Raw genomic sequence first — 16287 nt, forward strand, 5'->3', positions numbered from 1 at the left:
ACCTCACTCTTAAAGCAGTGATCCTAATCAGTGATCCTGTGACTGCTGATAATATGGAGAGATGACGGCACTGGGAAGGGAGAGGGTACTCATCAGATGACTTCAAGATTTCAGAAAAGCCTGATAAGTGCTTCCCCCATAAGGTTAGACAGATTATCAGGAGTATATATTTTATTTAGGATCAAGGCAAGTTAGTGTGGTAATATTGTCTTAGCAGAGTCCCTTATATACATGTAGTCACGCCAGCCCTGGTAGGTGAGCGAATCAGGAAGATCTCAGTCGTACTCTTGTTCGACTATTTTTGTGTGTGTGATATCTTTCTTCAAATTATTTTGCAGATAAATCCTATGGGTCCAAGTTGGTCGTCTTACATTTTTTTTAAACGATTTTTATTTGAGAAGTAGAGTTACAAAGAGACAGAGAGAAAGGGCTTCTTTCTATTGGTTCACTCCTGGCTGCTCTACATCTGATCCAGCTCCCTGCTAATGTGCCTGGGAAGGCAGCAGAAGATGGCCCAAATGCTTGGGTCCCTGTACCCAGGTGGTAGACCTGTAGAAGTTCCTGCCTCCTGGCTTTAGTCTGGTCCATTCCTAGCTGTTGCGACCATTTGGGGAGTCAACCAACAGATACAAGATCTCCCTCTTTGTCTCGCCCTCCCTCTCTCTCTCTCTGCCTCTCAAACAAATAATAAATCTTCAAAAATTATTTATTTGAAAGGCAAAGAGAAAGAGAAAAGAGATCTTCCAGCTGGTTTATTCCCTGAATGTCCATAATGGCTGGGGCTGGGCCAGGCTGAAGCCAGGCTGGAGCCAGGAATTCATTTCAGATCACCTGTGTTGGGTAGCAGGAACCCAGTTGCTTGAACTATCGCCACTTCCTCCCAAGGTCTTCATTAGCAGGATGGTAGTCAGAAGCCAGAGCTGGCTGGAACCACAGGGATAGAGTGTGGGCATCTTCACCACTAGACTCAGTACCTGCTCCTGGTTTTCTTACTACGTGGTTTGTAAAAGTTTATGAATTTGTTGAGAAAAAATGGAAAATGAGTAGTGTGTATGATTTTTTTTTTTTTTTTTTTACAGCCAGAGTGGATAGAGAGAGAGAAAGGGAGAAAGAGAAAGGTCTTCCTTTTGCCATTGGTTCACCCTCCAATGGCCACCACAGCTGGTGCCGCTGGGGCCGGTGCACCACACTGATCCGAAGGCAGGAGCCAGGTGCTTCTCCTGGTCTCCCATGGGGTGCAGGGCCCAAGCACTTGGGCCATCCTCCACTGCCTTCCCGGGCCACAGCAGAGAGCTGGCCTGGAAGAGGGGCAACCAGGAAAGAATCCGGCGCCCCGACCGGGACTAGAACCTGGTGTGCTGGTGCTGCTAGGTGGAGGATTAGCCTAGTGAGCCGCGGCGCCTGCCATGATTGTTTTCTGAAGTTATATATTTTGAGATAACTCAAGGTATATTTGTTCCTGTTGTATGTGAAAGTAGAACTCATTTTCCTAACAAGTATTACCACAAGTTAGGTTTCATTATAAATGTTAAGAATGGAAATATCTGACTCTTTCCTGGGCCTCTCTGACTTTCCTGGATAGTATTTACTTGCCACTGCTCAGAAATCTTACTCCCTTCCTATGGCATCTATCGCAGTGTGTTGTAGTTCCTTGGCCATGTTTTGTGTTCTTGAGCTCTAGGTCAGGACAAACTTAGCACAGTGCCTTTCCTTTAAAAAATAAGCAAACAAAGATTTACTTACTTTGTTTGAAAAGCAGAGTTACAGAGAGGCAGAAACAGAGAGAGAGAGAGAGAGAGAGAGAGAGATCTTCCATCCGCTGGTTTACTCCCCAGATGGCTGCAATAGCCAGAGCTGAGCCGATCTGGAGCCAGGAGCCAGGAGCTTCTTCCAGGTCTTCCACTAGGTTGCAGGGGCCCAAGACTTGGGCCATCTTTTACTGTTTTCCCAGGCCATAGCAGAGAACTGGATTGGAAGTGGGGCATTTGGGACTCGAACTGATGCTTATTCGGGATGCTGGCACTGCAGGTGGCGGCTTTACCTGCTATGCCACAGCGCCAGCCATAAGATTGATTTTTCCATCCTCTGGTTCACTCCCCAAATAGCTACAATGACTGGGGCTGGGCCAGGCTGAAGCCAGGAGCTTGGAACTCCCATCTGTGTCACCCACATGGGTGGAAGGCATTTTGGCCCTCTTTGCTTTCCCAGGCATGCTAGCAGGAAGGTCAGAAGTGGAGCAGCCACAACTTGAACCAGTGCTTGTAAGTGATGCCATAGTGCAGGCAGTGGCTTAACCTGCTGTGCCACAGTGCTGTCCCCAGCGACAACATTGTGCAAGCTTAGCACGGTGCTTTGCATCTGCATAATATTCAATAAATGTGTGTTCAATAGATGGTGTGTACAAACTTCAGTAATGCGTAAGGCTTTAACAACCGAAGTTATGTTGATTATTCCCAAACAATAAAATAATTTGGACAGCTGTGAAATTTTTAATCATGGAATTTGATGTGTACTGTAACAGAATAAATTTTTTTATAGATTATTTAAGGCAGAGTTAGAGGGCAAGATAGAGATGGAGAGAGAGATCTTCCGTCCCATTGGTTCACTCCTTAAATGGCCACAACAGCCAGATGTGGGTTGATCTGAAGCCAGGAGCTGCTTCTGGGTCTCCCATGTAGCTCTTTGGCCATCTTCCATTGCTTCTCCAGGCCCATTAGCAGGGAGCTGGATCAGAAGTGGAGCCGTTGGGACTGTAACTGGCACCCATATGGGATGCTAGCAGTACAAATGGTGGCTTTACTTGCTACACTACAGCGCCAGACCCATAACATAAATTTTTTTTTTAAAGAGATTTATTTATTTATTGGAAAAGCAGAGTTACAGAGAGGCAGAGGCAGAGGCAGAGAGAGAAAGGTCACTCCCCAGATGGCTGTAACAGCCAGAGCCGGGCAGATCTGGAGCCAGGAGCCAAGAGCTCCTTCCATGTCTCCCACGCAGATACAGGGGCCCAAAGACTTGGGCCATCTTCTGGTGCTTTCCCTAGCCATAGCAGAGAGCTGGATTGGAAGTGGAGCAGCCAGGTCTGGAACCGGCACCCATATGGGATGCTGGTACTGTAGGTGGTGGCATTCACTGATACTGTCTTGGGTTAAGTTCTCTCTCATAGCCCTTACTGTGTTTTGTGGTATTGATTGTGTATTAATACTGAGAGGTCATAGCAGATTATTCTTAAGTTTCCTGACCTGAAGCCCGACATTGAAGCCCTTTTATGTAACACATCATGAATCTAGTTCGTAGACAGCATGCTACTCTTGTTGATTATATTGCCATTCCCATATCCAGAAAAATCCAATGCTTTGTGTTGGTTCTGTGTTGCAGAAAGCATAACCCCTACTGTAGAGCTAAATGCCCTGTGCATGAAACTTGGAATAAAGCCAATGTATAAGCCTGTTGACCCTTACTCTCGGATGCAGTCCACCTACAACTACAACATGAGAGGAGGTGCTTATCCCCCAAGGTATGTATATATTTGAGATCTTTTGAAAAATACAGAAGAAAATCTTGCAGTCCTTTACATAGGATACCATCTCTAGATTGTGGAGTGAGTAATGATTTGGTCTTTTGGCTCCCCAAGTGTTGAAGTCAGTTTTAATTGTGCTTGTGCCTTTGGAACTGTGTCTTGGTGCTTTTTTTAATATTATTTTTGGAATGGACCTGTACGTATTCCTCACTTGCAGTGTGGCTTGTGTTCCCCAAGCCATGTAACTGCTTTGAGCAACTGAATCATATTTGAAGATGATCCTGTAATACCATTATTCTCAGCATTTGTAGGTTTTCAGATGATTGGTTATTGGTTACATTTTTTTAGAAAAGATCTATTTGAGAGACAGAATTACAGATAGAGGGAGTGACAGAGAGAGGCAGGTCTTTCATCTGCTGGTTCACTCCCCAAATGGCCACAAGGGCCAGAGCTGGGCCTATCTAAAGCCAGGAGCGAGGAACTTCTTCTGGGTCTCCTACATGGTTCCAGGGGTCTGAGCATTTGGGCCATCTTCCACTGCTTTCCCAGGCGTTAGCTGGGAGCTAGATCGAAGTGGAGCAGTCAGGACTCGAACTGGCACCACAGGTGGATGCTTAACCTACTATGCCACAGTGCCAGTTTCTATTGGGTACATTTTTTAAAGAAAGATTTAGTTTTTTATTTGAAAAGCAGAATTACAGAGGGAGAGGGAAAGAGATCTTCTAACTCTTGGTTCACTCCTCAAATGGCTGTGATGGCTGAGAATGGGCCAGGCCAAAGCTAGGAGACAGGAGTTTCTTCCAGGTCTCCCACATGGGTGCAGGGGCCCAAGGAATTCAGCCGTCTTCCACTGCTTTCCCAGGCGCATTTACAGGGAGTTGGATCAGAAATGGAGCAGTTGGGACTCAAACTGTTGCCCATATGGGATGCCAGTGTTGTAGGTGGCAGCTTAAACTGTTAATAAGCCCACTTTTTTGGCTTTTGAACTGTGTTTTATAGATAACCTTGGTGTAATAAAATATTAATTGAATCCTGTAATGTCATGCATTGGAAACCTGCTTGGTGATAATAAGACGTAGTGGAAAGATTGATGATCAGAATGGAAATGTTTATCTTGCTACCCTTCTTGAAGTAAGGGAGGTGGGCAGGCAAAGCCGTTTTAAAACTATGAGCTCTGATGTATAAAAATCTGGGCTTTTCTAGTGTGTAGATGTTGGGATTTCCTGAAGTGAGTATCCTTTCTGAAAGACTTCTTGCTTTAAAATTCCCATCCTACTGTGGAGACTTCTAAGTGCAAATCTAAAGTTTCTGAAAGAAGAGCCAGTTAAGTTTCTGTCTCAATCAAAGCCTAATCCATTTTAGATTTTGTCAGAACAGATTAGTATTATAAATTCAACTCATTTAATGTATAAAATCATATGTCTTATGGAACATAAATTCAAATTGCCACATAATATCTGTGTATAATCCAGTTCAGATTTTTATACAGTCTCTTGATGTATTATTGAGAAGTCATTATTAGCAAGCAGATGTTAATGTGATTAGGATTAATGGTGAAGGAGATACTTGGAGTTGCCAGAGCAGGTATGGATGACTTACCAGAGACCGTAATTTTCCTGACCCCCTTTTATTTTTAGGTACTTTTACCCATTTCCAGTACCACCTCTGCTTTATCAAGTTGAACTTTCTGTGGGAGGACAGCAGTTTAATGGCAAAGGAAAGACGAGACAGGCTGCGAAACACGATGCTGCTGCTAAAGCTTTGAGGATCCTGCAGAATGAGCCGCCGCCCGAGAGGCTGGAGGTAAGGAGGGCAGGGTTGAGGCTCCTTGAACACTTTGGGCAGAGCAGCAGAGGTATGAAAGACATCGCCTAAAATTACTTTTTCCAAGAAGATGCATCTACAACTCGCCCTAACTTTTATTATTTGATAGTCTACAAGATTTTGTGCCTTGTAACTTTTCTTGGACTACTCTCCCTGCCCCCAACTTTTTTCCCTCTATTTACAATTTCTCAGCAAGACAATCTCAGGCTGCCCTTTCCACTCTGGGATGGTTTTGAGTGACGTCATGTGGCGTGCGCATGTTGGAAGTTGTGATTCAGTTGCTTTGTGAAGGACGTGCACGAAGCATTCTTCAGTGCTTAGGATCGTGCTCGTCAGAGTCTGCGGTGACCAGTGGCCCCAGCTCAGAGAGTGCTGTGAAGCTGTATTACATAGAAGTGCCTGTCACTGCTGCATAGCAAACCCTCCCAGACTAGTGATGGCTTCAGCATTGCCAGGCGTTTACTTCGCTCATGAATCTGCAGCTTAGGCAGAGCTTGGCACGGGTAGCTTGTCTTTGCCACATATAGCTTTGGCTGAGGTGGCTCTAGAGTGCAGTGCAGGATCCACTTTCCTTTTTTTTTTTTTTTTTTTTTTTTTGACAGGCAGAGTGGACAGTGAGAGAGAGAAAGGTCTTCCTTTTGCCATTGGTTCACCCTCCAATGGCCGCCGCAGCCAGCGCGCTGCAGCTGGTGCACCGCGCTGATCCAAAGCCAGGAGCCAGGAGCTTCTCCTGGTCTCCCATGGGGTGCAGGGCCCAAGCACTTGGGACATCCTCCACTGCACTCCCTGGCCACAGCAGAGAGCTGGCCTGGAAGAGGGGCAACCAGGACAGAATCCGGCGCCCCGACCGGGACTAGAACCGGTGTGCCGGCGCTGCAAGGCGGAGGATTAGCCTAGTGAGCCGCGGCGCCGGCTTAGGATCCACTTTCAAGATGGCTCACTCACATGGCTGCTGAGTGCTGGCTGTCAGCGGGGAGCTGAGCTGGGGCTCTGGCCTGGTGGCCTTCGTTCCTGTGTTGGTGGATCTGCACACTTCCTCACTTACATGCTGGGTTCTGAGAGTGGGCATCCTACACAATAGCAGGGGGAAGCAGCTGTCTGTTCCCTAAGGCTTGGGCCCAGAAATCACATTATCACTTCTGCTATACTCTGTAGGTCACACAGGCCCATGGCCGTGGTTCAAAAGAAGGAGAGATAAAATCCCCACTCTTGAACTTTTTCCATTGAGGCAAAATTCTTATCAAATATGGCCTGGGAAGGCAGTGGAAGACAGCCCAAGGGCTTGGGCCCCTGCACCCAGAAGTAGCTCCTGGCTCTGGATCAGCTCAGCTCTGGTTGTTGGGGTATTTGGGGAGTGAACCAGCAGATGGAAGATCTCTGTCTCTTCCCTTCTCTCTAACTCTGCCTTTCATATAAATAAACAAACCTTTAAAAAAGATCATAATAGTAAATACTAAATTCACCATTTTATGTGTACAGTCCAGTGACTTTTAGTACCATATCCACCTTTTTCGAAAACCCCCACTTTTGGATGAGAAACATGTTAAAGAATGTGGGTTCATGTTTTAAAACTAACATAAGAAAAAACGATTTTAACTTGTTATGATTAAATAGGAACATAATTGTTAAGAAATCTGACTGCATGATACTGAGGGGTCCAAGCATTAGTAAATATTTCTGGCAGTATGAAGTCATCACCAATCTAGTTACCAAAGGTCAGAAGAAACTCACACATAGAAAAACATTATGATTTCATGTTAATCCCTATAGGACATATTACTTGAAAATATCGCTGGGTAGCCTTTGACTTTTCCTCCCCAGGAGATCAGTTTACAAAGAACAAGTAGATCATGTGCAGAACCTCATGATAAGTGAGTGAGGGGGCCATATGGAGTTGAGTGGACCCAGGCAGGGGCTTGCTGAGGTCCTTTGAGTCCAGTTGCCACTCTGGCTTCATGACTGGACATAAGGAGTGTCTTGTCCCTTTTTTTGTTATGCTGTGTCCCATTTTCCAGTGTAATCACATAGTCAATAGAGATGATCTATTTCCAAGGTCCATTGAGGACCAAATAAACATTTTTTGGTTTGTTTTTAAGATTGATTGGTTTATTTGAAAGAGAATTACAGAGAGAGGGAGAGACAGATCTTCCATCCACTGTTCACTCCACTCATGGCTGCAATGGCCAGGACTGGACTAGGCCAAAGCCAGGAGCCAGGAGCTCCATCTGGGTCTCCCACATGGGTGGCAGGAACCAAATACTTGGGCCATCTGCTGCTGCTTCCCCAGGTGCATTAGCAGGGAGTTGGGTTGGAAGTAGGGCAGCCAGGACTTGAACTGATGCTCATTTAGTATGGCTGGTGGTGTAGGCAGCAGCTTAACCTGCTGCACCACAGTGCCATCTCCCCCAAATAAAAGGGAAAAGTTTAGTGAAGTTCACAGGATGAGCTTCCGAGTGGCGAGATTTGCTAAAACACCGGAAGGTGATATAACAAGAGTTATTCTGGGGGTCGTCGTCTTCTTTTTTTTTTTTTTTCTTTACTTGGCTTTGATGCTAATCTAACTGGAGTCATTTGGAGGAAGTATTTCTCAGTTTTTTTCTAGCCAGTAGTTGCTAGACACTGGTATGTGAGTTGTCTGTCGGAGTTGCCGAGTTTTAAAACAAATTCCTAAGCTACAGGATTTTCATGCAGTAGGTCTCAAGTAAAACTCAGCAATCTGGCGTCTGCCTAGTTTGTTTTTGTTACTGTCTTCCTGGAGTAATTCTAAAGTAGGATCAGTGTTTGGGGACCACAGATACAAGTGTTACTAGTGCTTCCCCGTCCCCCTCTGGTCTTCTGTGGGAGTAATCACAGCACACTGCAGAGGAAAAGGGCCTTTCGGTGTCTCTGGCCTGATAGAGAGTTGCTCACTAGAGCTGCCTTGGTGGCACAGTCCTGAGGGTAGTAGCTGTAGCAGACACACTCCGGGCTTTGCTTTCATTGTGTCATCTGAAGTCCGTAGGAGTTGTGCTGGGAGTCATGGAGGAATCTACTTGTGCTGTTCAACTTCCTTCCCCTTTGGCCCTGTTTTGGCTCTTTTAGTTAGAAGTAGAGACAGAGCCTTTCAGAAATGGCTCCAAGACTGGCCTTAACCAGTGCTTCATAAACAAAGGCTCATTTCATAGAATGAGGCTTCTTTAACGTAATATATTGCATGAGTGTGCTTCCCCTTCATTTTACCAGGCATTCTGGTAGGTAGGTGGCAGAGAGGAAGGAGAGACATTTAAAACATTTTAATTAGATAAAAGGAGATCTCCAGTCTGCTGGTTCACTCCTCAAATGCCCACAACACCCAGGGCTGTGCTAGACTGAAGCTAGGAGTCAAGAACTCAATCTGGGGGCCAGCACTGTGGCTTAGCAGGTAAAGCCGGCATCTGCAGTGCCATCATCCCATATGGGCGCCGATTCGAGTCCCGGCTGCTCCACTTCCGATCCAGCTCTCTGCTATGGCCTGGGAAAGCAGTAGAAGATGGCCCAAGTGCTTGGGCCCCTGTACCTGTGTGGGAGACCCAGAAGAAGCTCCTGTCTCCTGGCTTCTGGCTGTTGCAGCCATCTGGGGAGTGAACCAGTGGATGGAAGGACCCCCTGCCCCCCGCCTCTGCCTGTCTGTAACTCTGCCTTTCACTGCATGGCAGGGGCTCAAGCACTCAGGCCATCATTGTTGCCTCCCAGGGTGCGCATTAGCAGGCAGGTAGAATTGGAAGTGAAGCTGGTACTTGGACTCAGGCACTCTGATATAGGATGCAGGTATCCTAAGCTACATCTTTTTTTTTTTTTTTTTTTTTGAAAGAGAGAGGAGAGGCAGAGAGAGAGAGAGGTTTTCCATCCAATGGTTCACTCCCCAGATGGCCGCAGAGCTGTGCTGATCCGAAGCCAGGAGCTTCTTCCTGGTCTCCACATGGATGCAGGGGCCCAAGGAGTTGGGCCATCTTCTACTGCTTTCCCGGGCCACAGCAGAGAGCTGGACAGGAAGTGGAGTAGCCAGGTCTCGAACCGGCACCCATATGGAATGCCGGCGCTTCAGGCCAGGGCGTTAACCCACTGCACCACAGCACCGGCCCCCCTAAGCTACATCTTAACCACTATGCCAGATGCCCCCATCCATGAAATTTTTTTGAAGTAACTTTTTATTTTATAAAACTGGGATGATACTCGGTTAGCTTTTCTTCTGGTATTATGAATATGGTAAATCATGATTCCTCAGAGGACTCAAGTTCAATATGCCTTTTTAAATAGCTGCAAAGTTCCTGCAGTGAACCAGCTTACTTTTTCAACAGGGGCTTATTTAGGCTGTTTGCTGTTTTCCCTGCTATAAAATGGGTAAGGAAAAAATTTTGTATTAGAATCTGTGTATATGTCTGTGATTATTTCTGTGAGCCGCAGTCCTCCAAGTGGAATTATTCAGGCAAGGCCTGTGCATGGGATTATCTGTGGTGTCCATGGTGACATGTATGTCCATGTTCCTCCTTAGAAGGTGAGACCATTTTAGACTCCTGCCTGAAGGGCATAGAACAGCCTGCCAGCATTAGAAGTTATTTTGTTTTAAACAAATGGTCGGTTTTTCCATTGAATATTTGTAGAGCATGTGGTTGTGTGGTGGATTGATCACCTCCTCTAGACAATAGCCAATAAAGCCAGCATTTATCCATAGGGCAGTGGAGCTCTGAGGAGAGAATAGCCAGAATTGTCCTCACCTCTATGGCGCTTAATGGAATGATATTCGCATTACTGTCATCAAAAAGGTCAGTGAGTACTAGGATGACCAAGGAGCCAGGATTAGGAGAACATGACATGTCCAGCTTAGTTTGTAGTCATGGTGAGGTGTTCCGAGAAGTCTCTCCAGGAAAGAGCCAATTCAGCTGAGACCAGAACTAGCAGAAGAGCAGGGGCGGCACGTTCCCAGGAGGAGTGTTAGATGCAAATCTGGGTTGGGAGGGTACATGAGGTTGTTTTTTTTTGTTTTTTGTTTGTTTGTTTTTTTTTTTTAAAGATTTTTATTTATTTGAAAGACAAAGTGACAGAGATGGAGAGAGAGAGCTGCTTTCTGCTAGTTCACTCCAATTGGCGGCAACAGTCAAGGCTGGTCCAGGCTGAAACCAGGAACCTGGCACTCTATCTGGGTCTTCCACATGGGTGCTTGGGCCATCTGCTGCTGTGTTACCAGGCACATTAGTGGGGAGCTGAATTGGAAGCAGAAGAGCCAGGCTAGACTGGCGATGGCTTAACCCGCTGTGCCACAACACGGGCCCTTGTTGTTGTATAATCTAAAAGTTTGTGCTGATAAAGTATGGCTTTATGAGTTGTTTAGAGCAAGATGGTCATACCTATGGTTATCTGCAATAGAGAAAAACAGGAGTAACTTAAAAGTGTGTTACTTGGGAAATGGTTTAATCAGTGAATATACATTGATCTCAAGGGGTCCAGAGTGTGGTACATGTACACATGGGTGCAAGAGAGAAGGCCTGTTAGGGTTTGAACATTAGTCTCTCTGAACTTGGGAATTTAGTTGCCAGAGTCTTAGGATAATGATGGCAGATTCCTAATATGTAATTATGGTGTTCAGAGATGGTCTTTTGGGGAATGATTAGGAGTGGATCGGGTCGTTAAGGCCTAAACTACGAGTGAATCCTGGTGGCTGTATGAGGACAGAGAGAGACTGCCGATAGAGAAGAAGCCAGGTAGACACAGACACTCTGTGCCTCATGCCCTGTGATGCTCTGCGCCACCTCAGGCCTCTGCCAGTGAGAAGGACGTCACCACTTGAGGCCCCTACTGGCACCTCCAAACCTGGGAGACTCTAAGACCCGATTTCCTTTCTCAGAATGCTTAAGGTATTTTGTTACAGAAACAGATGACTAATGCAGGGGCCACTGTTATCTTTTGGGGGGGATCAAGATGCAGAGCTGTTACTGTTTATACACTGTGATCTGGTTTGTACTGGCTGTGTGTATTTATGTGTTATGTTGGAAGTGATTAGTTTATGTTTTGAAGATTTTTAGAGATTTATTTATTTGAAAAGCAGAGTTACAAAGAGAGAGAGACATCTTCCGTCTACTGGTTCACTCCCCAAATGGCTGCAATGGCTAGGGTTGGCCGATCCCATCTGGAGCCAGGAGCTTCTTCCAGGTCTCTCACGTGGGTGCATGAGCCCAAGCACTTGGGCCATCTACTGCTTTCCCAGGCCATAGCAGAGAGCTGGGTTGGAGGAGGAGCAGCTGGGACTGGAACCGGCGCCCATATGGGATGCTGGCGCTTTAGGCCAGGGCTTTAACCCACTGCACCACAGTGCCGGCCCCAAGTGTGAGTGTTCAGATGATAGATTGGATGGGTTCTCCCAACCTCAGGAATCAGCAAGTGAATAGTGTGTTTCTGTGGCATATGAAAAAGGAAGTGTGGTGTTCTCTTCTAGTTGATCAACAGGAAGGACTTCGTCACACAATATTTTGTAACAAGAACATGGACCCTATTGTTTGGATAAAAGAGAAAAGTGTGTGTGGCAGTATTTGATGCTTTATAATGTTTGGCCACCAACATTTATTTCTTACCACTTAGTGTACATAAAATAAGTGGACAGATACAAAAGGAAGTATGTATACCAGGTAATTGGGAAGAAACAATGCTAAAATGAAAACACTGGATTGATCCTTCTATTAGTGTTGATAAATCTAAAAATGAAAACATTTTGTAATTGTGGAACAAAGATGACTTTCTTCAGTGGATTTATGAGCAGTGATGGCTCAATTAGTTAGGTTCCTGCCACCCTTGTGAGACTCCTGGATTGCCTTCTGGCTCCTAGCTTTGGATAGGCTCAATCCTGGCCATTGTAGACATGTGGGGAGTAGACCAGTGGATTGGAGATGTCTTTCTTTTGGTCTCTGCCTCTCAGATTTAAAAAAAATAAAAAATAAAAAAAAAAAAAATCTGGTGGTAGTACTTAATGTTAGCATTTGTGAAATCCAGGACACTTGCCTATTACATTTTTTTCAGTATTTTTCCATATTCTTGAAATAAATTATAATTAAAAATTAAGAGACGGATTGACACAGTAGGATAAGCTACCACTTGCAGCAGAGGCTTCTCATACTGGAGTGGTGGTTCAAGTCCTGACTGCTATGCTTCTGCTCTAGCCTCCTGCTAATATGCCTGGGAAGCAGCAGAAGATGGCCCAAGTACTTGATTCACTGCCAACTATCTTGGAGACCCAGATGAAGTTCCTGGCTTTTAGCTTTGACTGTGTCCAAACCTATTCATTACAGCTGCTTGGGGAAAGACTCAGTGGATGGAAGATCTCTCTCTGTCAACAGCTCTGCCTTTCAAAAAAATAAATCTTAAAAACACAACACACACAAAAGTTAAAACTCAATAGGCTGATATAATGAACAAACCAGTTGAAAATTGATATCTGCTTGGCCATCGGAGTCTTACATCAGCCTCAGCTGCCATTTAGTTCCAAAATTTGTTCTGGTTACATGTAGAGAGAATATTGTTATTGATATAGCATGAGATTATACTTTTTAATAGTTCATTATTAAAAATCTGTGGATACTTTTCAAATCAAGCTACTTTCACAAAGCTTTAATCTGTGTACAATAATGGGTTAACCTGTTGGCACAAGTTCAAGTGTTGATGATGTGAAAAACATACTTGTTTGGTTATTGCTTTTCAAATTGAGGTAAAACATACACAAGAGATGTAATCATTTCTAGTGAACAGTTCAGTGGTATTAAATATATTTTTGGTATCGGGTCGCTATCTCCACTCTCTGCTGTTAGTGCTGCTTCATCATCCCAAGTGGATATTCTGTACCCATTAAACAAGAACTGCACTCTCCCCCATTCCTGGCCTCTGGGAACCTTAATTCTGTCTGTGCATTTGCCTGGTTTGGGAACCTCATGTAAAGTGGTTGTTACATTAACTTTTCCTTTTAGGTATTCTGTATTTATTTGAGAGCAGAGAGTGAGGTGCCAGATTGTATTAGCTCCATCTGCTAGTTCACTCCCCAGATGCCTGCAGCAGCCAGGTTTGAGCTGAGGCTGGAGCCAGGAGCTGGAAACACAATCCAGGTCTCTCATATGGGTGGCAGGAACTCAATTAACTTGAACCATCCCCACTGTGCCCCAAGGTCTATGGTGAGGGGAAGCTGGATCCAGGAATTGAACCCAGGTACTCTGATGTGGGACGCAGCATCTTAACCTCTAGGTGTGAAATGTACGCTTCAGGAACAGGTGTCTGCAGTGGTTAACATGCCACTTGGCGTGCTTGCATTCCATGGTGGAGTGCCTGGTTTCAAGTCTGGTCTCTGCTACCAGTGCCAGCTTCCTGCTGATGCATGATCTGGGAGGCATTAGGGTGGCCCGAGTGCTTAGGTCCCTATCATCCATATGGAGATCCAAGTTGAGTTCTAGGTTTCAGACCTGGGCCTGCAGAGCCTCTTCTGTTGCAGTCATTTGAGGAGTAGAGTATGGATGAAAAATTTCACTCTTGGCTGGCGCCACGGCTCAATAGGCTAATCCTCCGCCTGAGGTGCCAGCACCCCAGGTTCTAGTCCCGGTTGAGGCGCCGGATTCTGTCCCGGTTGCTCCTCTTCTAGTCCAGCTCTCTGCTATGGCCCGGGAAGGCAGTGGAGGATGGCCCAAGTGCTTGGGCCCTACACCCGCATGGAAGACCAGGAGGAAGCACCTGGCTCCTGGCTTCAGATTGGCGCAGCGCCGGCTGTAGCGGCCATTTGGGGGGTGAACCAACGGCAAAGGAAGACCTTTCTGTCTGTCTCTCTCTCACTAACTGCCTGTCCAAAAAAAAAGGAAAATGTCACTCTTTTCCTACCTTTCAAATCAATTAAAAATTCTTTGAAAAACATTACATTTGGGGGCAGGTGGTAAGCTGCTGCTCGGGATGCCCCCATTCCATACCCGAGTGCTGGTTTGAGTCCTAGCTACTTTGCTTCTGATCCGGCTCCCAGGAAGGCTGAACTGATGGCCCAGGTCGTTGGGTCCCTGCCACTCCCAGAGGACACCTGCACAGAGATGTGGCCTTCCAGCTTTGGCCTGGCCCCGCTCTGGCGGTTGGGGTGATCTGGGGGAGTGAACCAATGCATGGAAGATCAGTCAGTCAATGTTTTCTTTAAAAATGTGCGCTCTAAAATCTGTTCTTCTGCATCTGCCTTATTACGCTCACTGTACTGTTTCCAAGGTTCACTCATGTAACATGTCCCAGAATTTTTTTCGTTTTAAGGCTATTCTGATAACCAGTTATATGGATATATTCCATTTTTTGTTTACATTTTTCTGTTGGTGGACATTGGACTTATTTTACTTGCTGACTGTTGTCAGTTATGCTGCTGTGAGCACTGGGGTAGAAATCTCTTGAGTATCTACTCTCAGTTCTTCTGGGCTTGTATCTGAAAGTGGAATCGCTGGGTCATGTAGTAATTCTATGTTTAACTTTCTGAGAAAACACCAAATTGTTTTCCACAACAGCTGTACAATTTTACATTCCCATCAGCAGTGCACAGGACTTGCAGTTTCTCCATAGCCTCCCCAAGACTCTCTGTTGTTTTGACAATAGCCATCCCTGTGGGCGAGAAGTAGTATTGTATCAGGGTTTTCATCTGCATTTCCCCCATGATGGTTGATATTGAGCATCTTTGTGTGTACCTGTTGGCTGTTCTGCATATCCTTGGAGAAATGGCTATTCAAGTCTTTTACTCATTTTTGAATTTTGTTGTAGTTCCTTGTATATTCTGGATATCAATCCCCTGATAAATTATTTGCAATTCTCTTTGTGTGCATTATCTTAAGTATTTTGATAAATGTGCAAAAGTTTTTAATTTTTATGGAGTATAATTTTTTTTCTGTTGTCCATAATTTTGTCATAAGAAATCATTGCCTAAGGCAGAGACAGGAAGCTCTGTGCCAGTGTTTTCCTCTAAGAGTTGTATGGTTTCAGCTCTTGGATCTGTCTGGTTTTTGATCTGTTTTGAGTTAATCTTCAATGTGGTATGAGGTAAGAGTCCTGTTTCATTGTTCTGCATGTAGACAGCTTTTTTTTTTTTCTAGTACTATTTATTGAAGATACTTTTAGAAATAGTGGTGAGTGTTAGGCACAGATTGGGATGCCCACATCCTATATCATCGAGTGCCTGGGATTGGGTCCTGGCTCCACTCACTCTTGATTCCAGATTCCTGCTAATTTGTACCCTGGGAGGCAGCAGGTGATGGCTCGTGTAGTTGGGGCTGTGCCGCCAAGATTGCATTCCGAGCTCCTGGCTTCAGGCCCAGCCCTGGCTGTTGTGGGTATTTGGGAATTGAATCAGTGAGAGGGAGATCTGTCTCCCTTTCAGAAAATAAAAATTCAAGAATATGTAAAAATATAGTGTTTCGTGTTTTTTTTTTTTTTTTTTTTTTTTTTTTTTTTTTTAGGTAAAAATGTATTTTAAAAAGTAAATTTCAAACTTCTGTAGAACCCCAGGCCTGTAGGGTACCTTGCTTGCTTGGAGATTCCTGGCTTTTAGGAGCAAGAATTAAAAAATTAAGTCCTCTTTCTACTTAGGATTTAAACAACAAAAATGCATGCAAGTATGTTTAGTTTAATAAAACAACAGAAATGTTGGGCTGTGAGTAAAATTAAACCAAATTGGCAGGAAAACCTTACTGTGGAATGAGAAACAGTTACAAATAACGTCTGGAATAGATTTATCTAGGATCATACCCTTGATTGTGTTAAAATTTTTTCAGCCTGGAGTTTTGCTGTATTTGTCCCATTTTTAAGCTACACCTTGTAGTATTTTTTCCAGTGAGGGTGGATTTACCAGATAGACATCAGGAAATGCAAACAGGTAAAATCTTGGATAGTCCCACCCCTTGCCTGTTTGTGACCAATTTCAGCCACTGTTTTCTGTCACGTAG

The 16287-nt window shown here is 44.9% G+C and overlaps 1 protein-coding gene across 12 annotated transcripts in view; it reads left to right on the plus strand.

The window, feature by feature from the left end:
• Positions 1–16287, plus strand: part of STAU1 (staufen double-stranded RNA binding protein 1) — a 74124-nt gene that overhangs the window by 32995 nt on the left and 24842 nt on the right. For all 12 annotated transcript variants that reach the window (XR_016215793.1, XR_016215794.1, XR_016215796.1 and 9 more), the window contains 2 exons: positions 3379–3517; positions 5158–5323. Coding sequence is in view for 8 of the 12 variants with exons in the window: in XM_089307061.1 (XP_089163187.1) it covers positions 3379–3517; positions 5158–5323 (305 nt within the window). In the remaining 4 variants the exon portion in view is untranslated. The remainder of the gene's footprint in view (positions 1–3378; positions 3518–5157; positions 5324–16287) is intronic.

This window comes from Oryctolagus cuniculus, chromosome 11, assembly GCF_051225735.1.
Source record: "Oryctolagus cuniculus isolate XC-2025 breed Fujian yellow rabbit chromosome 11, ASM5122573v1, whole genome shotgun sequence".
Lineage (NCBI taxonomy): Eukaryota > Metazoa > Chordata > Mammalia > Lagomorpha > Leporidae > Oryctolagus > Oryctolagus cuniculus.